The sequence below is a fragment of the Nerophis lumbriciformis genome, linkage group LG10, assembly GCF_033978685.3.
Source record: "Nerophis lumbriciformis linkage group LG10, RoL_Nlum_v2.1, whole genome shotgun sequence".
Classification (NCBI taxonomy): domain Eukaryota; kingdom Metazoa; phylum Chordata; class Actinopteri; order Syngnathiformes; family Syngnathidae; genus Nerophis; species Nerophis lumbriciformis.
The window spans coordinates 11,358,716-11,384,277 of NC_084557.2; the positions used below are offsets into that span (position 1 = coordinate 11,358,716).

The 25,562-nt window shown below is 41.0% G+C and overlaps 1 protein-coding gene across 5 annotated transcripts in view; it reads left to right on the top strand.

Moving 5' to 3' along the window:
- The window catches only part of znf423 (zinc finger protein 423), a 292,736-nt gene that overhangs the window by 59,795 nt on the left and 207,379 nt on the right, over window positions 1-25,562 (top strand). For 3 of the 5 annotated variants that reach the window (XM_061970271.2, XM_061970270.2, XM_061970273.2), the window contains exons 2-8: window positions 8,833-9,010; window positions 14,288-14,412; window positions 14,527-14,608; window positions 14,716-14,791; window positions 18,342-18,622; window positions 20,660-20,967; window positions 22,739-23,119. In XM_061970271.2, the coding sequence (XP_061826255.1) occupies window positions 8,910-9,010; window positions 14,288-14,412; window positions 14,527-14,608; window positions 14,716-14,791; window positions 18,342-18,622; window positions 20,660-20,967; window positions 22,739-23,119 (1,354 nt within the window). In that variant the 5' untranslated portion in view covers window positions 8,833-8,909. Of the gene's footprint in view, window positions 1-8,832; window positions 9,011-14,287; window positions 14,413-14,526; window positions 14,609-14,715; window positions 14,792-18,341; window positions 18,623-20,623; window positions 20,968-22,738; window positions 23,120-25,562 lie in introns of those variants that run through there. The other 2 variants (XM_061970272.2, XM_061970269.2) reach the window with 2 other exon arrangements.

Here is a 25,562-nt window from a genome sequence, read left to right on the forward strand (position 1 = left end):
TGAGTTTCCTCCGCCACCCGGCGGGGCTCTCCCTTAGAGATAGGGTGAGAAGCTCTGTCATCCGGGGGGAGCTCAAAGTAAAGCCGCTGCTCCTCCACATCGAGAGGAGACAGATGAGGTGGTTCGGGCATCTGATCAGGATGCCACCCGAACGCCTCCCTAGGGAGGTGTTTAGGGCACGTCCAACCGGTAGGAGGCCACGGGGAAGACCCAGGACACGTTGGGAAGACTATGTCTCCCGGCTGGCCTGGGAACGCCTCGGGATCCCCCGGGAAGAGCTGGACGAAGTGGCTGGGGAGAGGGAAGTCTGGGCTTCCCTGCTTAGGCTGCTGCCCCCGCGACCCCGACCTTGGATAAGCGGAAGAAGATGGATGGATGGATGGATTTTAAAACAAGCTATGAGTGCACTTTTGTGCATGATGTCACTAAGATGACTTATCAAAACAACACTAAATTAAAGTGCCCTTTTTGTACAGAACGCCACTACAATAGTTTAAAACAAATAAAGTGCACTTTTGTGCATGATGTCACACAAAATACTTGAATAACTGTCAAATAAAAATGAGCTGCATAATATGAAATCAAATAGTGTATGTCCTTCGCTATGTGGTAGGTTCCTGCGGACGTTATCTCTTTTGTTGTTGACTATTTTTTTCATACAGTGTTGATGTGGAAATGGTGGCTTGAGCATTTTGTGGGTGTGGCACCGAACGGAGATGTTGACATGCGGAGTTTCAGGCACTCTTCATTCTCTAGCAGGTGACTTTTCAAATGATGCTACATATTAGCAGTAATGCTACTTTTTGCAGCAACGCTTTTGCCCCACACTTGACCAAATTACGGTTGTCTGTTCGACATATTCCCACTTGAAGCCAAACCACCGCCAGACGATGGACCCCCTGCTGTTTTTCTTGGGAATTAATTCTTCCTTCATTTGTTACCAGATTCACACCTTCTCTCTCTCGTATTACCACCCACATCACAGCTAACGTTACCCATGCCGCTACCTCTCTGCTCCGCGAGGGCGTATGACGTTGCACGTATGTGACGTATATGCGCTTGTTCTATGTCTCTGTGAGAAGGAGAGACAAGAAAGAGTGAGAAACGCCTGTAGTGTAATGCCCACAGCTAAAAGCAACTGCGTGAGAACGTGTACTCCAATGTCATGGTCATCGGTATATATTGTATATATGTTATAGACATAATATAATATATCTGTATATATATTATTCTGTACACATATTATGTATGTATTCGTACATATGTTATATTTTTTTTATCGCTATATTAGTCTATTTATACCTGCATTGTCCTTTCCATCCTTACACTTTCCATCATTGTAACTGAGCTACTGTGTTGAACAATTTCCCTTGTGGATCATTAAAGTTTGTCTAAGTCTAAGTCTAATCACGATATAGTCATTTTCTATATCGCGCAGAGACAAACCCGCGATATATCGAGTATATCGATATATTGCCCAGCCCTCCCTACAAGGTCTGTGCCCTCATTCCCAATTAACATATGCATACATTCGTAATATAAATATATATTCTGTGTTCTTGTCACATTTTGCTTCCCAGTGAAGTCATATTCTTGCCATGCAATCAAAGTGTTTCCAGGAGAAAAAAAAATGAATCGGGAAACATATCTTCCGGGAAAATAATGGCTTTTTTAAAGATCCATCATATTCTACGCAACAGGTAGTTTCAAGCAAACAATCTGACTGGTCAAATACACCTTCCTGCTGTGCAATTCTCATGATGCATAGAAACGAATAAGCTGTGCTTGGCTTATCAGTTGCCATGCCAACTCACATGATAATCACAGAGCCAGGTCGGGGTATTTCGTCTTTTCTTGACTTCTTTCAATCATCTCGACCCGCCCGTCAACACCCCTTACCCCAGCAAAACCTGTGTACTGCAAATCAATGATTTTTTTTTCTTCTTTTTTTCTTTTTTTTTACACATTCACAGGACAGCTTAACGTGCTTTCTTTTTTTTTTTCCTCAGAAAGTTACAATCATGAGTGTGGTCAGGGCTGCCCAGAGGGATAAGTTGTTGTCTGCACTCGCCAACATTGGCCAGGGGCAATCACATGATTCCTGGGGTGCAGCGGAAGTTAGAGGGCGAAGGCTGAATTTATGTTTATCTCATGGATGAAGGCAATGTTCTGCTCGTTTACACTGCACACCAAATCAGATTTTTTTTTGCCCTTAAGTGACACGGATCGGATATTTTTTTGCCAGTCTAAATGCTCCAAAGTGCTTTAAATCTTTTTTTTTTTTCGCTTTGTATTCGGGCCACATCAGGAGGTCGTCCCAATCTTCTCAAATGTGACTGCAGTCTAAACACAAATGAGACCTGATTTTACGTCATCTTTGACATATTTTTTGCAATTCCCTTTTTCCTCATCCTGCAGTTGTTTTCCATCGTTTGCCTACTTCCTCTACACAACATCCACGGCACAAACCCACTAACACGCTGATCTGTGGCGCCCGTGTTTTTTTTACCTCCTCACTTAGGAAATCCGGTGTTCTGTCAAAATGAGCTTCTTTGTCAAAAAAAGTCTATCAATCGATCTGCCGCATCAAAAAATTATTCTTTAAGTTTCGAAAGACAGATTTGGATATCAAATTAAATATATACTGTATTTTTCAGACTATAAAGCACACTAACAATCCTTTCATTGTCTAGTTAGTTAGGTGCGCCTAATGTATGGAATAATTCCGGTTGTGCTTACTGACCTCGCAGCTATTTTATTTGGTAAATAGTGAAATGATAAGTGTGACCAGTAGATGGCAGTCACACATAAGAGATACGTGTAGACTGCAATATGACTCAAGTGAACAACACCAAAATGTTATATGTTCCATTGAGAATATAGAACATTACACACGGCACTCAAAAATCTAACAAAATATTTTAGTACGACTTTGGTAAGCTATGATGGATTGTACTCTGCTTCAACATAGGAGTATTATCATGGTGTGTGTATAAGGTAAGACATATTATCTGGCGTTTTGTTTCGGAATATTATGCAAAAGCAACCTTTCTTACCTTCTGGGTACCTGCTGATCTGTATTTGGGATCTGCATAAGTCCTGAAAAATTGCGCACGTCATCCTCTGTAGTCGATAAGCTTCTTCTTTTTCTCTATCTTCTTGTTATGGGACATTCATCCTCCGCTGTTGCCATTTCTAATATAAAGTAAACTCGCCATGAAAGCACTAAAACATACCGGTGTAGTGAGTTTACATTATTCACCCAAGGAACTTTAGTTGATATGAGAGTTCCGGTCGGATGGTTTTTCACGGTACACATTTCCGGCGGACGAGGAGATGCTGCTCCGTTATTTATTGAAGTAAAGTCTGAATGTCATTAAAACAGTTAGCTCCATCTTTTGACACTTCTTCCACTCCCCTCCTTGCATGCGACACCGCTACAACAAAGATGACGGGGAGAAGACGCTGTCGAAGGTGAGCCACGTAAGAAAGACCGCCTACAAAACGGCGCATCCTGAAGCGACTGTCAGAAAGCGGCTTGAAGATGATCTGTAAAACATAAACTATGCAACATTTTGACCAAAGAACCACCATTACATGTTATGTAGACCACAAGGAAGTGTTTTACATTTAGAAAAAAAAATCATAATAATATGAGTCCTTTAATGCGGCCTAGTGGTTAGAGTGTCCACCCTGAGATCGGTAGGTCGTGAGTTCAAACCCTGGCCGAGTCATACCAAAGACTATAAAAAATGGGACCCATTACCTCCCTGCTTGGCACTCAGCATCAAGGGTTGGAATTGGGGGTTAAATCACCAGAAATGATTTCCGGGCGCGGCCACCGCTGCTGACCGCTGCTGCCCACTGCTCCCCTCACCTCTCAGGGGGTGATTAAGGGTGATGGGTCAAATGCAGAGAATAATTTTGCCACACCTAGTGTGTGTGTGACAATCATTGGTACTTTAAATTTAACTTTAACTATAATCCGGAAAATAGACCATTCATCGGCAGTGCGCCTTATAATCCGGTGCGCCTTATGGTCCGGAAAATACGGTACTCTTCTTAGCTTTAAAACAGAAATAATCAAGTAATGTCTCTTTCCTGCAGTAGTTACTGTCTTTTCACATGCAATATGTCGCCCACCCGCCTCTCTCAGTGCTGTCCAGGCTGAGAGGGACACAGGGGTGAAGGCCAACACCAGTAGGGGAGGGACGGCTGGATGGGAGGATGGATGGATGGAGTGCAATAATGAGTAACAACATGAAAGGGGACAGAGGGAGGGAGAGGGAGTGCTGGGGACAGAGGGAGGGATGACGTGCACGGAGACTGCAGAGTGAGAGATAAAGCGGGAACAGAACACTTGGGGCCCCCGGGGTCCTTCGTTTGCTTCTCTCGTTGGTTTTTGGTTAGCAAGAGAAGACAAAAAGTGTGCACAGCATGTGTCTACCAACCCCTGCCTCTCACCCCCCTCTTTTTCAAATAGTTTCTCCTTTTCCTTTAAAAAAAAAAAAAAAGATACATCCACCCTTAATGTCCCTCCTCGTCTTCCCAACTTAAGTTTTCACAGAAATTTCCTTCGCTTCCACCCCGTCCCCTATTTCCCGATATCTCCCTGTTTGCCATTCGGCCTTGTCTCGCCGGGTCCCCTCGCGGCCGACTGACAAAGGCGCCGTTAAAAAGCCGTGTGATCCTCCATTTTAGCGCCAGCCACGCTAGTCAGAGGATTAGGGTTCTTTAATGACGCTAATCTCCCCTCCCTTTCTTTCTCAACATCCCTTGAAAAAGTGATTTCTCCCACATGCTCTGACCCAATCTTTCTCACTCTTCACATCTTACTTCCTCCTTCTTTCCCACCTCACAGATGTTACATCCTAGCGGACTCACACTTAGCGCCGTGTTTGAAGGAGTCCGTTCACTCCGTTTCAATGCATTTTGGTATTTGATTTTGTGCAACACGAGGGTCCAATGGGGGAACATAATTAGATATCTAACACAGCCCGAAACAAGAGACGATAGTTAAAGGGGAACATTATCACAATTTCAGAAGGGTTAAAACCATTAAAAATCAGTTCCCAGTGGCTTATTTTATTTTTCGAAGTTTTTTTCAAAATTTTACCCATCACGCAATATCCCTAAAAAAAGCTTCAACGTGCCTGATTTTAACCATCGTTATATACACCCGTCCATTTTCCTGTGACGTCACATAGTGATGCCAACACAAACAAACATGGTGGATAGAATAGCAAGATATAGCGACATTAGCTCGGATTCAGACTCGGATTTCAGCGGCTTAAGCGATTCAACAGATTACGCATGTATTGAAACGGATGGTTGTAGTGTGGAGGCAGGTAGTGAAAACGAAATTGAAGAAGAAACTGAAGCTATTGAGCCATATCGGTTTGAACCGTATGCAAGCGAAACCGACGAAAACGACACGACAGCCAGCGACACGGGAGAAAGCGAGGACGAATTCGGCGATCGCCTTCTAACCAACGATTGGTATGTGTTTGTTTGGCATTAAAGGAAACTAACAACTATGAACTAGGTTTACAGCATATGAAATACATTTGGCAGCAACATGCACTTTGAGAGTGCAGACAGCCCAATTCAAATTATTGGTAAACACAGTTTATTTATAATAATTTACGGAAAACCGCGAGTAATGAATAAAGTTTTCATCAATTAATATATTCTGTAGACATACCCTCATCCGCTCTCTTTTCCTGAAAGCTGATCTGTCCAGTTTTGGAGTTGATGTCAGCATCTGCTTTGAGTGTCACAGGATATCCACACATTCTTGCCATCTCTGTCGTAGCATAGCTTTCGTCGGTAAAGTGTGCGGAACAAACGACTGACCATTTCGTCGGCTTTCCCCACAGCCTCGTATTTTGAACAAATTTCGTCCAATTTCTTGCCACTTTCGCATCTTTGGGCCACTGGTGCAACTTGAATCCGTCCCTGTTCGTGTTGTTACACCCTCCGACAACACACCGACGAAGGTGAGAAAATGGCGGATTGCTTCCCGATGTGACGTCACGCGAATAATAGAAAGGCGTTTAAGTCGCCAAAATTCACCCATTTAGAGTTCGGAAATCGGTTAAAAAAATATATGGTCTTTTTTCTGCAACATCAAGGTATATATTGACGCTTACATAGGTCTGGTGATAATGTTCCCCTTTAAGATGATTTCTGTTTATGGTGTTACACAACATTGTTGTTGTCATTAGAATACAAGAAAACCTGTGCATTTTTAATGTCAATGATAATAACACAGTCTTACCTCATGTTACTGTGACGGAGCTCTTGACTCAAAACACGTGCATCTCAAATCAAGGTGGCCAATTTAAACCAGCATAATTTTAACATGTAACATGCCTTTTAAAAAGAAAAACACACTTTTATACAAAATATTGGACAAAACCAGTGATGTTGGCACGTTGTGTAAATGGTAAATAAAGACAGAATACAATGATTTGCAAATCTTTTTCAACTTTTATTCAATTGAATAGACTGCAAAGACAAGATATTTAACCTCTTAAGGTCCAAGCTGTTTGTTTACTTGCTTTTTTTTTAATTTCTATTTGGGCTTATTAAACCCTAATTAGAATAAAAACTAAAAATCATCTTTTGAGATGATGTACTTAGTCCATAAGTACACAAACGTGTACTTCATGTGTAGAAACATGCTATTTTTTTTATTTTTACACTTCTTTTTTTTTCAAAATTCCATTGTATGTTATACTCTTCTGACACCACCAGATAGCAGTATAAGTGTCCATATGTCGGCATAAGACCTCAATTCAGTAGTGTACAAAATTTTGGAAATAAGAGCTAAAAGGTGCTGTCCACGCATGTGGCCACTAAGGCCTTTAGAGGTTTTTAATGTTGGAAACTGAGAATTTTAATTTTTTTTTGCAAATAATCATTAACTTAGAATTTAATGGCAGCAACACATTGCAAAAAAGTTGGCATAATACATCGAAAAATCTACAGTTGTTGATTTGCGGTAAAAAGAAACAACAACAACAAAATTGCAGTTTTTTTGTTATTTACAGTAAAAAAACAAATGTACATTTTACAGTAAAATTCTGGCAACTGAGCTCCCTTTTTTTTTTTTACCATAAAAATAGCACTACTGTTTTTACATTTACAGTAATATACACTACATTTTGAGGTGAATTTATTGAAACTTACCATATTTTTTTAACATTTTAGTTTAAAAAAAATCTACGAATAAAATGCATTTCAACATTGTGTAATAATAGTATTCACTGTTAGACGCGGCCCTCTGGCGCCAAACATAACTGCGGTGTGGCCCTCAGTGAAAACCACTTTGACAACTCTGTTTAAGATGGTCCCTAAAAAAGTGCAGTTCCCCTTTCAGTATTTTACTAATCCCCAAGGGGAAATTTGATTTTCAGCACAATTCCATTCAAGATCAGACAAACATTACAGGGAGTCAGAAAAAGGATCGCTGACGGGTCTGCCAACTTCCGGCGCCCCTTACAAAAAAAGGTGAGAACAGGTAAACGTTGAGAAGGGGGAGGGAGGAGAGTAAAAAAATATTCACTCAAAGGCTGGACTCCAGGGAGGGGGTCCAGACTGAGGCCATGGAAAAAAAACTCATAGCTATAGCACACATACAGTAAACATGCTACATAGAATCAACAAAACTTGCAACAGATGGAGGGGGTGGGAGCTACGGAGGCCGGCTGCTGCTGTATAAGCGCCACTCAGCCGTCCATCGCCCCTAAGGGGAATCAAGCTGGTGAAGGCGTGGGGTGGGGTTGTTCAGGGTATGTGAGTGCATATGCCCATTGTCCAGGGTGTAGTGTTGTTGTGTCTTAAGGCCTGGAGTCGCTCTGCAGGCAATGTAGGCAAAGTTGAACTCCCGGGTGTTGTTGAGGAGGGAGGGAGGTCAGAGCGTTCATCGCTGAGGTGACACATGCATGTGCCTGTTTTTCATTTTACTCATGTTGGTGCCAACGTGTCCTCGTGTTTGCATTGCCCAAACTCCTTCTCTTTGGTTTGTTGCTGGTTTCTTGTTGTAGCAGTCGGTCAAAAGCAGAGCTAAATACCTCCGCGTTCTCCATTGTGCGAATGCTACCGCACACCAGAGTGACCACAACAATGTCTAGCATTTTCTTAAGTGTCTCTTTTAGGGAGTTTTTGCCTTACTTCTCCCACTCCACCGGCTTTAACCCCTTGCACGGTCGGAAGAAAAGTGCAATTTGAGCGTGTATAAGGCAGCGAGTACACCCAGTGTGTCTTCTAATCGCTATTCAGATGTTTCAATCTGCCAAGGCCCTAATGAAAATATGATGAGGCAGATCTGTGGTCCTTGGAGACCAATGGAGGGATGCTAGGGCAGGGATGGAATGAGGGATGGCTGCAAAGGGAGGATAAAGGGAGAGAAAATACACTCTGCCCTTATTTCTGGGCCCTGTAGGGGATACATAGTTCTTGGAGCCTTCTATTTAGATGTTGCTGCTGCTGGAGTATGTCTCTTTCTTCTTCTTCCTTCTCTTTATCTCTGCCACCCTCGTTTGTGTGTGTAACCAGGATAAATGTGTTTATTTTTTGGTTTATACCCTCTCCTTCTCATTTGAGAACTCCCACAGGCTGCCTCTTGCCTTCCAAGAACGCTGTAACTTGGTATTAATCATTCTAACGCTCCCTGTTTTACCCCTTCTCTCTGTCTGTGCTCTAATTGCAGGTTTTTTGGCGGGTGGGGGGTGTGAATCCTGCAGCTATGTACTTTCTCTCTTCATCTGCGCATACAACCAAAAGTATTTTAAAACAACAACACCGTCTCCCACTTTTTTTTGCCAGACGGTGATGACGATCCGGCGGGGCTGTCCTGGGTGCCGTCCTCGCCTTCCAGTAAAGACGTGGCCTCGCCTTCGCAGATGCCCGACGGCTGCTGCGATCTGGGCACGGCGACGGGCGGCGAGGAGGAAGGGGGCGCCGGTCTGCCGTACCCGTGTCAGTTCTGCGACAAGTCCTTCAGGTATCCCACATTTAAGAATATTCAAGACCACGCATCGCTGCAGTAATTGTGACCTCAGAATGCAGGAGATAGGTGGCGACGTGCAGGTAGGAGTCTTTTAGTACTCACAAGTAGCACAAAGAAGTGCAGCACGGAAGTGCACTTACAAGCACAAGCAAAGGTAAGCATTAATTGAGCAGTCTACATGCACCACAGTCTTAAACTTAGACAAACGTTATTGATCCACAAGGGACATTTTTCCACACAGTAAGGATAAGGATAGAAAGGATAATTGTTACTGTTTGTACAGGGGAAGAAGACAGCACAGGCGTCGTTTAACTCTATATATAATTATATACAATAATATGAAGTGTGAACTAACCCAGATATGTGTATGGTGTGCGACTATGTGTGGGAATTAAATGTTGAGTGTTACCAGTAGTGTTGAGCGAGAGGCGGAAGTCCAAAGAGGGGCAAGGCTGGCTCGGAGGTCCGTGAGCAGGCAGAAATTTGGGGGCAATAGAGAGGCGTCAAAGTCCGTGTCCTGGCGGGAGGTCGAGATCCAAAAGGGGCAGCCAGAGAACCAGAGGGGAACACAGGGAGACGAGACACACTGTTCGTAACGTGGGAACGGAGGTAGGCTGCTGGAAGACGACAACGGGGACACGAGACCAATCAACACGGGGACGGGGACGGCGTGGCGAAGTTGGTAGAGTGGCCGTGCCAGCAATCGGAGGGTTGCTGGTTACTAGGGTTCAATCCCCACCTTCTACCATCCTAGTCACGTCCGTTGTGTCCTTGGGCAAGACACTTCACCCCTTGCTCCTGATGGCTGCTGGTTAGCGCCTTGCATGGCAGCTCCCGCCATCAGTGTGTGAATGTGTGTGTGAATGGGTGAATGTGGAAATACTGTCAAAGCGCTTTGAGTACCTTGTAGGTAGAAAAGCGCTATACAAGTATAACCCATTTATCATTTATCATTATATAGCTTGTAGAATTTTGGCTTACTGTACAGGAACAGGTAGCTACGTTCTGGCACAGGATAGCAGATTGCTCTGGCTTAAGAAGACAGGTCTTCTCATCAGCGACAGGTGCGTTGGATTGCTGATGATTATATGCAGCTGCTTGCTGTACCGTAGTGGATGTACAGACTTTAGCCGCACTCGCTAGCACTACATTACAACGAAGACAAATTTGTTGCAACCTATTGCAGCTTTGTGGCTCTCAGTTTTGCGGGACATGGCCAGAATGTGTCATGAACACGCATTATCACGTTTATATCGCACACCCCTAGAAAAGGGGTTCCTCTGGTTACAAACAAGTTTTGTTCCTACGACTTTGTTGTTAGTTAGAGTTACCGTTTGTTGCTTTTTCTTGAGGAAGTGTTTTTTCATATGTTAAAAACATTATCTAGACTGGAATAAGTCAGCAACTGGAATTTTTTTTTAGTTTTCTGGGGAGCTAGAGACCAACCTCATGATCATTGCTCCTCTCGCCACGTCATGGACATCTCTTTTGTGAACAAAGCACAGTTTGATGCCAGATTCTAAAATATTCATCCAATTAGCATCATGGCTCAGGTGGTAGAGTGGTTTGTCTCCCAACTTGAAGGTCGTATGTTCGATCCTCAGTCCCCTTGTGACCATGTCAAAGTATCCTTGAGCAAGATGTTGAATCCCCAGTTGCTTTCGATGCTCCGTCATCAGTAGGTGAATGTGGTCGTAGTGTCCAAACGTTTTAGATACCTTAAAGGTAAAAAAATCACTATACAAGTGAAATCAATTTACCCATTTGTGTCTAATATTAGCACCATTAGCACATAACTGATTGAGGAGGCGTGTCTCTATGCAGCTCTAAGCCACCAGTCCAATCGGGTAGGAGGCTGCGGAATCCGAGCATGTTGGCCAAGAGCAAAATAATGCAAATCTACACTGTTATTATTGTGCCCCACTGGGATCCAATATCATTTTAAAAAGCCTTAAAATGAGCAGGACAGGACCCAGCAAACTAGTTGGGACAAAATTAATTGCGCCCCCTAGAGCAAAGTATTTAGTTTAAGGCCATGTCCATAAAAACAAGCATACTTAAGAAACTCACATCTTTGAAAACACTGACTTCGGTGAAGAGTTGAATAACTTTGTCTTTAGCTTTCATTTCAATAGTACAATGGTAAACAAAACTGGTTTGCTGGCTTTAAACTCAGTAAGAGGACATATTGTATGTTCAAACGTCAACTAGAGCTGCAGCTATCGATTATTTTAGCAACTGAGTAATCTGTCAATTAGTTTGTTCGATTAATCGGATAAAACACACTTCATAGCCTCAATTGGGGAAAATAGTTGAAATAACAAACCAGAGGTACTCTCATTTGTATATTCCTAGTTTGAATATCGTCTTTATACACCTTGTCAGATATTCCGAGAACATTATTTCAACTCGCAAAGCCATACATAGTTTAAGGAGTATGTTTATGAAGGTTCTCATTCATCCAGGTCATTGTCATCTCAGGGCGTTCAATCCATCGCAACTGAACTGCTTGGTTTGTCTAAGACAGGGGTCGGCAACCCGCGGCTCCGGAGCCGCATGCGGCTCTTTGATCACTCTGATGCGGCTCAGCAGCTTACTTGCTGAACCCCCCAATTTTCCCGTGAGACTTCCGGATTTCAGTGCCTCTCGCAGAAAACTCCCGGGATTAATATTCACCGATTTTCACCCTTACAGCTATAATAAGGGCGTGCCATGATGGTAGAACATTTGGCGCCCTTTACAATCTGTATTAACAGCGTGCCAGCCCAACACTTGTTATACAATATACATCTTCTGCTTGCACACGTATGTGACAGCAAGGCATACTTGGTCAACAGCCACACAGGTTACACTGACGGTGACCATATAAAACAACTTTAACACTCTTACTAATAATACGCCACACTTTGAACCAAAACCAAACAAGAATGACAAACACATTTCGGGAGAACATCTGCACCTTAACACAACATAAACACAACAGAACAAACACCCAGAATCCCATGCAGCCCTGACTCTTCCGGGCTACATTATACACCCCTGCTACCACCAAACCCCGCCCCCACCCCAAGCCTGCTCCCTCACACATCAACCCCCCCCTCTCTGTGCGTCGGTTGAGGTGGGCGGGGTTTGGTAGCGGGGGTGTATAATGTAGCCCGGAAGAGTTAGGGCTGCATGGGATTCTGGGTATTTGTCCTGTTGTGTTTATGTTGTGTTACGGTGCAGATGTTCTCACGAAATGTGTTTGTCATTCTTGTTTGGTGTGGGTTCACAGTGTGGCGCATTATTAGTAAGAGTGTTAAAGTTTTTTTTATGCCGCCACCGTCAGTGTAACCTGTGTGGTTGTTGAGTAAGTATGCCTTGCTGTCACCTATGTGAGCAAGCAAAAGCCCCATTCAACATGTGGCTGATCAGGCACGCTGGTTGTAGTGGGCGCTATATGCTGTATCATCACGACACGCATAACGCTGACAACCGCTATTCATTTAAAACCCGCGTGCCGCACCAGCTTAAAAATTCCATAAAAGGTGTGGGCAGCGTGTCTGAGACCCCTGGTTTATACATAGCACAAAGCAAAAAAAAAAACTTTGTATGCAGTGTTATTTCATTTAAAATTTAAAAAATTTTTGCGGCTCCCATTGTTTTCTATAATTTGTGAAACTGGTCAAAATGGCTCTTTGACTGGTAAAGGTTGCCGACCCCTGGTCTAAGAAGACGTTTTGCCGCTCATCCGAGTAGGCTTCATCAGTTCATGCTCTTAGACTTAGATTGATCAGATCTAGTCCAGCTGGAGGAATACAGTGTCTCAGCGTAAACACAGGGCTTGTAAGACAAAACAAGGATTTACTTACCTGGATTTGATGTGTTAACTTCCATTTAATGTATTTTTACCGTATTTTTCGGGCTACAGAGCGCACTGGTATTTAAGCGACACCCACCAAATTTTTGAACAAGTAAATATTTTTACATATACTGTATTAGCCACACCGGACTACAAGCCACATATACTGTATATACCTGTAGGAAAGATTTTGTAAATATTTTTTTACATACCTAATTCTTTCCAAACGTTGCCTGTAACACGGCAGTAAAACGGCTGATCAAACTAAACAGAAGTCGTCATCATGGAACTGCTAGCTGAGGAAGCTAGCTCTCCAATCAGCCTAACCAGTGGTGGGCAAACTTTTTGGCTCAGGGCCGACATTGGCTTTTAAAATTTGACAGACGGGCCGGGTGAGCACATGATGCATTTCAAAGCATATCATATCTGTTGGAACTAAGATTAGGCTTCACAAACATGGGCTATTTTAATCATAATACATCTATTTTCAACAATATTATATCAGAACATCAAAGAGACATAGCAGTGTTGTTGGTCACCCTTTTTTGCCAGTGTGTCAAAGTCTAGTATCAATTTTGTTGTGGCAATTCTCAAAACAGACATTTGCTCAATTCTGTTTTAATATTTGGCGGGCTGGATTAAAGGGACCAAGGCCTAGTTTTCCCACTCCTGAGCTAAACAGACTTTGATGTTTTGGGTAATTCACAAAACTGAAACAATACAAAAAGAATGCGATTCTAAGTTAATAAAGCCGACAGAGACACTTGTTAACATGTTAGTATATTTGCTAATGCTAACAACGCTAGCTTCATTACATCACAATTGCATGTACAAATGTGCATGAAAAGTCTCCTACTGGCATCACACATGTATTTATTGTTTTAGTTATATTGTAAAACTTGCAAACATTGCTTAGAGTGACGAATGAAGAATTATTTTGAGCAGAAATGCTATGGACAGTTATACTTCCGGTTCAAGGCACGGAACAGGAAGTACATTTTCAACCCGCCTGCATTCACCTGCATTGAGTGAATATGTCCAAAAGATGGCACCATAGCACATACAATAACACACCTTTTCAGCATCTCTGTTGGTGTGATATGAAAACTATTTGTTGAAAACAAAACCTTACGGCCATTAGTGAAGAAAACACCTTTTTAATAATCCGCAGGGTTGAAAGTAGCCTTTTTACAGTCAGGAAACAAAGGCACTTTACTTTTTCGTACATTGCGTGTATTATATTTGCGTGTTAAGTTGCTTTCTGTCTCCTGACCATACGGTAGTTTCTACAAATAAATGCAGCTATTTTAATTAAGGGGGGTCGTGACAGAAAATAATTGAGAACCACACTCTTAAAGTGTTAAAAAGACCAAAACAATTGTACACAACCCCACATTAACGTCACCTTCTCCTGTTCTGTCATTCTTCAGCCGGCTGAGCTACCTGAAGCGTCACGAGCAGATACACAGCGACAAGCTGCCTTTCAAGTGCACCTTTTGCAGCCGCCTCTTTAAGCACAAGAGGAGCAGAGACCGCCATGTCAAACTCCACACAGGTCGGCTCGGAAATCTTCATTGTGGATTTTCTTTTCTTTTATCTATTTACTGATGTAATGTACCAACTTTCCACATACTAACTTTGCTCCCTTCTCTATCTGTCACCAATACAGGGGATAAGAAGTACAGTTGTCAGGAGTGTGAAGCTGCATTTTCTCGCTCAGATCATCTAAAGATCCATCTCAAGACACACAGGTGAACCCTCTCTTAGCTGCCGTGCGCACGAAATGTTTGTTTTCAAATGAAAAAGTGTTGCTTTTGATTGACCTCTTGGTGGGGGTTTTCACTCCACACAAATATAGCTCCAGCAAACCGTTTAAGTGCAGCGTGTGCAAACGAGGATTCTCCTCCACTTCATCGCTGCAGAGCCACATGCAGGTACGCTTACTGACTGCCTCATTGGAGGATTTAAGTACAGTGGTACCTTGCTTTTTGGTTGTAATCATTTTCCAAAAGTGTTGAAAAAGACAGAATTGTATAAAAAATTAAGGAGGGGGGTGAAGATGAGTAAAAAAAAAAAAAATCAATCCCAGGCTAGGTTTCTATATGAGGGGCTCAGTCTGGGGCCAGGAAAAAAGCCTGATAGCCACTGTAGGAGCCTAAATGCTGTTTAAGTTAATTTACATTTTTATGGAAGGTGCTTTATGTTTATTCAGCCAAAATGGGACTATTTACTTTATTTGCATGCTTCGAATAATTATTACATTTGTCTAAATAGTTTGATGACGTAACTGTGTAAATTGCATATATGGCGGAAGGATCTGTGTGGTAGGTTGGTTTTTGGACACAGTGCATTATGGGTAATGGCAGTCAGGTGCGGGGGAATTGAGCCACACAGTTTTTTGAACTCACTCTTACTTTTTCTTAGTCTGGCTTTTTCTAACACCTACTGTAACAAACTCCTTTTATTTTGCCATTCATTTGTTCCCACATCGTTATTGTTTTACATTTTTGAATAATTAAGTGACAAGTAAACGATACAAAACGAAGAGGAGCGTCTGGAGTTTGTTTGTTGTTGCCGCAGCAAGCGGAGCAGGAGAAAGTAGAGGAGCGTCAAGCTAAAGGCTTAATTAGGAATCTACAGCCACCACGAGACTTGCAACAGCCGTCCGTCACACCTAAGAGCTGGGCAAATATTTTGACTCTGGGGGACACATTGAGATAAAAAAATGTGTCAGGGGGGGCCAATGTGTATGGGTGTATAAATTATATATTCACATTTAGCTGTAAAAATCTGCTGTACAGTATGTGTGTTTGGGTCCCTTTTTCATAGGAACACTAATACCAAAAGTCACAATGTCCGATAGAATTTAAAAAAAGTTATGACAGACCACCTCAAAAAAATGGAATGGAATTTTACAGTTTTTTACTGAATGGGACACGCAAAATGTACCGTATTTTCCGCACTATAAGGCGCACCGGATTATAAGGCGCACCTTCAATGAATGGCCTATTTTAAACTTTGTTCATATATAAGGCGCACCGCATTATAAGGCGCATAGAATAGACGCTACAGTAGAGGCTGGGGTTACGTTATGCATCCATTAGATGGAGCTGCGCTAAAGGGAATGTCAACAAAACAAATAGTGATTGTACTGACACTTCTACTTGCTGCTCTCTGTTCAACAACCCACTGTTCCAGTTTGTCCTCCAACTGTAGCCATCTTGCTTTGTTCCCTCGGAAACTCTGTTTAGTCTTCTTTACTTGGCGCAGGTCATCATGTTGCTTCCTCCACTTCCGCATCATTGATTCGTTAATGTTAAATTCTCTCGCTGCTGCTCTATTCCCTGCGTGACTGATCGCCTTGAGTTTAAACTCTGCGTCGTAAGCGTGTCTCTTAATAGGAGCCATTTTTGGGTCTTTACATAAAGTTTAGGTCTCGCAACTACGGTACTTAATTTTCCCCCGTAGAAGAAGAAGCGCTTCTTCTTCTATGGTAAGCAGCCGTAGAAGTGGGAAAATGAAGTCGGCGTAGTTACCGTAGTTGCGAGACCTGTTGTGGCTCAATATTGGTCCACATATAAGGCGCACCGGATTATAAGGCGCACTGTCAGCTTTTGAGGAAATTGGAGGTTTTTAGGTGTGCCTTATAGTGGTTAAACCGGTTAAAAAAATATATGGTCTTTTTTCTGCAACATCAAGGTATATATTGACGCTTACATAGGTCTGGTGATAATGTTCCCCTTTAAAGGCAAAAAAAAATTATGTAGAACGTCCGGTGGGCCGGATTTAAAATTTTAATGGACCGCATGTGGCCAGCGGGCCGTATTTTGCCCAGGTCTGCGTTAAGCGGTGGCCAAGGCGTAGAGTGCGGGTGGGGGTCAATGTGAAGTCCATGTTATGTTGTTTCTATAGGCCTGGAGTTGCTCTGCAGACAATAATGTTGTGGTATACAACGGTATTAAACGAGAACTTGGAGTGCTCCCGTCAATGTAGGTTTTTCTGGCGCTATTGAAGTAAACCAAATCTCCCATGATCCCTTGCACAGTGCGGGAGAGCAGAGCTAAGATCCTCCTGCGAAGTTTAAATCAGAAGTACGGACCCATTTTGGTTTTTACCATGAACACAAAAACGATAGAAGAGAAAAAAACCTTTCTCGTCGGCCTGAATTATGAGCAGACAAGCAGTTATTTCCTTTTGGCCCAAGTTCTCATGTTGGAGCACAGACATGCAAAAAAAAAAAAAAACACTGCACACCGCAACGTTTACAATGAGGAATTCGAGTAAGCCTCTTGATGAACCTTAACCCAAAAAAAATATCCTTGATGTGAAACAAATAAGCCATTTAGGGCCAAACATCAATTCATGAGGTATTTACATTATTAAAAGTGAAATTGTCAGTTATTCTTCTGACAATACAGAAATGTCCACTACAGAGGACGATGCTTCTCAGGAAGTTAAAGGTTGGAAAACACTAAAGTGTACATTATTGTTTTAAATCAGTCAGTTCAAAGACACTCAACTCAAGCTACTTAAAACACTTTATGTTCCTGCACTATTCTTTGCACTTAAAATACTTATTTTTAGAACTAAATATGATTCAAATATTTGCGTATTATGTTTGTGTTCAATCACAGTAAGTGTGTTTATCCTAAACCTTCCTATTACTTCATTGTACACACTATGGCATTCTTACCAAGACTTTATTTTTTAGGACAATACGACAGTAATATCGTACCGTAGCCTTAATACAGTGACAGTATTGTACTGTGAGATTTGGATACTGTTATATCCTTAATAAATATGTTTACATATATACGTATACACTGTGATATATAAGTTAAAAAGTAGGAAATGAGCAGATCATTAGCAAGCATTTTTGCTGAGAGCTGAAGACAGGATCAGATAAGCCTCAGCTTCTTCCTACTCCTTTTCAGATATGTTTGAATATTGTGTTCATAAAATATTTACTTGTAACACTTGTAAACATATCAGAGGTAGTAAACAGGCCCAAAACAAAATGACAAAAATTCACGGTGAATCCAATTAATCAGTTCCCGACACCATTTTTTTTGATGATGGGGGAGATAGAGGAGTGGAGACAGTGTTTGTCATCACTTTTTTCAAATGGCTGGCACTCGCTACTTTCTTTGGCCCCATTTTGGCCTATTTCCCAATTGTACCTAAAAAAGCAAACACAGAGAATCATAGATGATTCTTTGTTTAGGCACTCAATTATGTGTGGGAAGACAGATTAGTTTATTTGTATTGTTTTACCGCACAATAACCAAGACAGTATTTAAAAAAATAAATAAAAAATTGGTCAAAATCTTCAGCAAAAACTGAATCATACAAAAATAAACGCGTACAAAAGGAAAGTACCATTGTTGCATTAACACAAACAACATGTTTATTTACTATACAATTTTAATTGCACAATATGTCCCACTTTTGTGAAGACATCTAACTGCTCTCTGCGTGTGTCAGGCTCACCGAAAGAACCGAGAGCACCTTGCACTGAGGAGCGAAAAAGATGGCGGGAAGAAGGACGCTGGAGGCGAGGTTGACCTGGAACAGGACTTGTACATGTGCGATTACTGCGAGGAGACCTTCAGCCAGACCGACGAGCTGGAGAAACACGTCCTGACCAGACACCCTCAACTGTCCGACCGCGCCGACTTGCAGTGCATCCACTGTCCTGAGATCTTTCTGGACGAGGGCTCGCTCGTCACTCATATTGAAACGCAGCATGCCAACCGCAAACACAAGTAAAGATGGACTCTTTTAACCCACTCCATTCAAAACAATCTGATTCTTCATCAACAACATAATACATTAGGACCTTATATAACAATATTTAGGATGTACAAAACCCAAAACCAGTGAAGTTGGCACGTTGTGTAATTCGTAGATACAAACAGAATACAATGATTTGCAAATTATTTTAACTTATATTCAGTTGAATAGACTGCAAAGCAAGATATTTAATGTTGGAACTGAGAAACGTATTTTTTTTTTTGCAAATAATCATTAATTTAATGGGAGCAACACATTGCATAAAAGTTGGCACAAGGGCATTTTGGATTTCATTATTAATTATATCAATTGTTTTACAAACCCCGTTTCCATATGAGTTGGGAAATTGTGTTAGATGCAAATATAAACGGAATACAATGATTTGCAAATCCTTTTCAACCAATATTCAATTGAATGCACTACAAAGACAAGATATTTGATATTCAAACTTATAAACTTTATTTTTTTTTTGCAAATAATAATTAACTTAGAATTTCATGGCTGAAACACGTGCCAAAGTAGTTGGGAAAGGGCATGTTCACCACTGTGTTACATGGCCTTTCCTTTTAACAACACTCAGTAAACGTTTGGGAACTGAGGAGACCAATTTTTGAAGCTTTTCAGGTGGAATTATTTCCCATTCTTGCTTGATGTACAGCTTAAGTTGTTCAACAGTCCATTGTCATATTTTAGGCTTCATATTGCGCCATACATTTTCAATAGGAGACAGGTCTGGACTACAGGCAGGCCAGTCTAGTACCCGCACTCTTTTACTATGAAGCCAAGCCGTTGTAACACATGGCTTGGCATTGTCTTGCTGAAATAAGCAGGGGCGTCCATGATAACGTTGCTTGGATGGCAACATATGTTGCTCCAAAACCTGTATGCACCTTTCAGGATTAATGGTGCCTTCACAGATGTGTAAGTTACCCATGCCTTTCGCACTACTACACCCCTATATCATCACAGATGCTGGCTTTTGAACTTTGCGCCCATAACAGTCCAGATGGTTCTTTTCCTCTTTGTTCCGGAGGACACGACGTCCACAGTTTCCAAAAACCATTTGAAATATGGACTCGTCAGACCACAGAACACTTTTCCACTTTGCATCAGTCCATCTTAAATGAGCTCCGACCCAGCAAAGCGTTTCTGGGTGTTGTTGATAAATGGCTTTGGCTGTTTTAACTTGCACTTACAGATGTAGCGACCAACTGTAGTTACTGACAGTGGTTTTCTGAAGTGTTCCTGGGCCCATGTGGTGATATCCTTTACACACTGATGTCGCTTTTTGATGCAGTACCGCCTAAGGGATCGAAGGTCCGTAATATCATCGCTTACGTGCAGTGATTTCTCCAGATTCTCTGAACCTTTTGATGATATTACGGACCGTAGATGGTGAATTCCCTAAATTCCTTGCAACAGCTTGTTGAGAAATGTTGTTCTTAAACTTTTTGACAATTTGCTCACACATTTGTTCACAAAGTGGTGACCCTCGCCCCATCCTTGTTTGTGAATGACTGAGCATTTAATGGAAGCTGCTTTTATACCCAATCATGGCACCCACCTGTTCCCAATTAGCCTGTTCACCTGTGGGATGTTCCAAACAAGTGTTTGATGAGCATTTCTCAACTTTTTCAGTCTTTTTTGCCAGCTTTTTTGAAACATGTTGCAGGCATCAAATTCCAAATGAGCTGATATTTGCAAAAAAATTACTTAAAAATAATTTAAGTTATCTTGTCTTTGCAGTCTATTCAACTGAATATAGATTGAAAAGGATTTGCAAATCATTGTATTCTGTTTTTGTTTACCATTTACACAACGTGCCAACTTCACTGGTTTTGGGTTTTGCAATTACAGGATAACATATCTACAATTACATCCATGACTCCTTGAAATTTGAAAAAATAAAACCACTCATCATTTCATTAGTTGAAGTATATATAAATACAATATACCCATCATATATTTGATGTTTCCTCCTGTTAATGGTTTGCTGTGTTTCTCTGCAGATGTCCTGTTTGTTCAGAACAATTCCCCTCTGTTGAGGATGTCTACTGCCACCTTGACAGCCACCGCCAACCTGACTCCTCCAATCACAGTGCTGCCAGCCCTGACCCTGCACTGGGGAGCGTTGCTTCAATGAGTTCAGCTACTCCAGACTCCAGTGCCAGCCTGGAGAGAGGATCCACGCCTGACTCAACCCTCAAGCCCAGCCAGGGCAGCGAACGAGGCCGCAGAAGAGGAAACGACAGCGGGGAGGAAATCGGGATAAGCTTGGGACATCCGGGTGGAGGTGATTTGCACCACACACATTCCAGTAGGTATTTTATTAAAATATTAATTCTCAAAGGCAAATACTATAGAAATGAAACTTGGATATACTTTAGAGTAGACCGTGTACAGCTTGTATAGTGGCATAGATCACTATCCCCTGCAATTGACGCTGTTGTTTATCATATGATATGTGCTTGTTGTATTTCTTTCAAAATAGTGGGGCTACAACAATTAGATGACACAATCGATAATAAAAATAATAAACTATTAAATTGTTGTCCTTTTTAAAGACAAAGTATAGTTGGGATAAGGAATAACACATGTATGAAAAAATATAACCCTTTTTGCAACATATTTATTAGTATTATATGGTAAAGTGTAATTTTAGGAATTTTAGGAAATGCAATTTGTCCAGTCTTCATCTTACAAACCCCAAAACCAGTGAAGTTGTCACGTTGTGTAAATGGTAAATAAAAACAGAATACAATGATTTGCAAATCCTTTTCAACTTATATTCAATTGAATAGACTCCAAAGACAAGATACGTAACGTTCCAACTGGTAAACATTGTTATTTTTTTTGCAAATATTAGCTCATTTGGAATTTGATGCCTGCAACATGTTTCAAAAAAGCTGGTACAAGTGGCAAAAAAGACTGAGAAAGTTGAGGAATGCTCATCAAACACTTATTTGGAACATCCCACAGGTGAACAGGCTAAATGGGAACACGTGGGTGCCGTGATTGGGTATAAAAGAATCATACAACAACTCACTATTTGAGTCGATTCCGATTCCCGGGGTGACGAGTCGATTTAGAATCGATTCGACACGATTCAAATCGATTCTTGCAATATACAAAACCCATAGAAGCAGCTATCATTAAATGCTCAGTCATTCACAAACAAGGATGGGGCGAGGGTCACCACTTGGTGAACAAATGCGTGAGCAAATTGTTTAAGAACAACATTTCTCAACCAGCTATTGCAAGGAATTTAGGGATTTCACCATCTACGGTCCGTAATATCATCAAAAGGTTCTGAGAAATCACTGGCCGTGACCTTCGATCCTTCAGGCGGTACTGCATCAAAAACTGACATCAGTCTGTAAAGGATATCACCACATGGGCTCAGGAACACATTTTAGAAAACCACTGTCAGTAACTACAGTTCGTCGCTACATCTGTAAGTGCAAGTTAAAACTCTACTATGCAAAGCGAAAGCCATTCATCAACAACACCCAGAAGTTAATGATTATTTGCAAAAAAAAATTACGTTGCACAGTTCGAACATCAAGTATCTTGTCTTTGCAGTCTATTCAATTGAATATAAGTTGAAATTTGCAAATCATTGTATTCTGTTTTTATTTACCATTTACACATTGTGCCAACTTCACTGGTTTTGGGGTTTGTATTTATTAGACATACAATCAGATCAATGTGCAGGACACTTAACTTGATTAAAACAAAGAAAAACAATTGTTAATTTCATTATGCATATTTGTACATTGAATATCGATTGGTGAAATGACCGCAAAGTAGCTGGCTGGAAGTGAGTGCTGAGATAATTGTCTTGCATAAAGTCGTAGTGCTGCCCTGCGATGAGGTGGCGACTTGTCCAGGGTGTACGCCGCCTTCCGCCCGAATGCAGCTGAGATAGGCTCCAGCACCCCCCGCGACCCCAAAAAAAGAAACAAGCGGTAGAAAATGGATGGATGGATGGATGGATAGTCGTAGTGCTGTAGTAGTAAACTGTGAGGGATCTATTGACTTCTGTGTGATAATCATGTAACTGACTGAGTGTGTGTCTCCCTCTAAAGGTGGAGGAGGAAGCTGGGGTAAAGTGACATACTCTTGCCCGTACTGCTCGAAGAGAGATTTCAATAGCTTGGCTGTGCTGGAGATCCATTTAAAGACCATCCATGCTGATAAGCCACAGCAGAGCCATACATGTCAACTCTGCCTGGACACACTACCCACGCTCTACAATCTCAACGAACACGTGCGCAAAGCTCACCGTGCCAGCGGAGGAGCCGCGAGCCCGGCAGCGGCGGCCTTTCCGCTCCTGCAGTTCACTAATGTGACAGCGTTCCACTGTAACTACTGTCCAGACATGTTTGGGGACATCAACTCTCTGCAAGAACACATCCGAGTGTCCCACTGTCTGCCTGGTGGGATTATGGCGGGCTCCACCACATTAGGTGAGAACAATGCTCTCTTTAACATGGAATGAACCTGTAAGGGTTTTAATCTCCATGTAAAACACTTCTTTGTTGATATGCTTTTGTGTACATTTTGCGTTACTTTTCCAGAGTCACATTTATAACCCATCTTTTGATCTTTCTGCAAAATGTTTGATTGTGAAGGCGTGAACCAGATTGCAAATACAACCAAGTAAAGTAAAGTAAAGTAACAATGATTGTCACACACACACTAGGTGTGGCGAAATTATTCTCTGCATTTAACCCATCACTCTTGATCACCCCCTGGGAGGTGAGGGGAGCAGTGGGCAGCAGCGGTGGCCGCGCCCGGGAATCATTTTTGGTGATTTAACCCCCAATTCCAACCCTTGATACTGAGTGCCAAGCAGGGAGGTAATGGGTCCCATTTTTATAGTCTTTGGTATGACTCGGCCGGGGTTTGAACCCACAACCTACCGATCTCAGGGCGGACACTCTAACCACTTGGCCACTGAATAGGTCCACACCACCGTCTCCAAAAGTATTATCTTTTAAAAATGATACCCTTTTCAAATATATATCGCTTTTGCTATTTTTCAAAACTTCATAAACATTATATATATACCCACCAGGCCACAACATTAGGTACACCTGCACACGCAGCAATAGATTAAAAAAATTAATTACCTGCATTTTTGTCACTGCATGTTGCACATCAGTGTTGTTAGGCACATGCCAGGTTTAGATGAAAATAATACTTTCTCGTACCAGTGCTAAATTGGGGAATTTAATTTGGAGCTTTAAACGGAATTTAATTTAGAGCCTTACCCACACTCAATTACAAAAAAAATGTTCACACGTTTTTTTTATTAATATGTAACATTTTTATACTATTTTGATCAAACTTGAATTTAATTTGATGCATGTTTTACACCAGGGGTCCCCAAACTACGGCCCGCGGGGCGGATACGGCCCCCCAGCATCCAAAATCCGGCCCGCGCGTAGTCCCAAGTAAAAAAATTAAATAAAAAAGTTTTTTTATTTATTTATTTATTTTTTTTAATTTTTTTTATTTGTCCTTTCTAGCCCATTTTCTACCGTCTCCTAGCCACTCAGGCAAATCATATTGTCTAAAAATGCATTTGACCATCGATAACGTGACATGCCGCAAGTGTGCGAGGAATATATATGTATGTATACATATATATATATATATATATATATATATATATATATATATGTGTATATATATATATACATACATACATACACATATACATACATACACATATATATATATATATATATATATATACACATACATATACATATTAGGGATGTCCGATAATGGCTTTTTGCCGATATCCGATATTCCGATATTGTCCAACTCTTTAATTACCGATACCGATATCAACCGATATCGATATCAACCGATATATGCAGTCGTGGAATCAACACATTATTATGCCTAAATTGGACAACCAGGTATGGTGAAAATAAGGTATTTTTAAAAATAATAATAAAATAAATAAATTAAAAACATTTTCTTGAATAAAAAAGAAAGTAAAACAATATAAAAACAGTTACATAGAAACGAGTAATTAATGAAAATTTGTACAATTAACTGTTAAAGGTTAGTACACAGCAGCACGCACAATCATGTGTGCTTACGGACTGTATCCCTGCAGACTGTATTGATATATATTGATATATAATGTAGGAACCAGAATATTGATAACAGAAAGAAACAACCCTTTTGTGTGAATGAGTGTAAATGGGGGAGGGAGGTTTTTTGGGTTGGTGCACTAATTGTAAGTGTATCTTGTGTTTTTTATGTTGATTTAATAAAAAATATACGATACCGATAATAAAAAAAACGATACCGATAAAAAAAAAACCCGATACTGATAATTTCCGATATTACATTTTAACGCATTTATCGGCAGGCCGATATTATCGGACATCTCTAATACATATATACACATATAAATATAGATATATATATATATATATACATATACATATATACATATACACATGCACATATATATACATATACACACACATATATACACATATACTGTATATATACTGTATATACAAACACACACCACACACACACACACACACACACACACACACACACACATATATATATATATATATATATATATATATATATATATATATATATATATATATATATATATATATATATATATATATATATATATATACACACACACACATATAGCGGCCAAATTGTTTTAACCCAATGCGGCCCCGGAGTGAAAAAGTTTGGGGGCCCCTGTTTTACACTAAACGAGTTTATGGGAAATAAATAGTTTAATGATTGTTTTATTTTGGTGCAAAATAAAAATGTTCACATAAATAACACATACAGTAAATCTACAGACCATCTTGACTCCAACCAATATTTGAACCGATACCTTTTGCAGAGCAA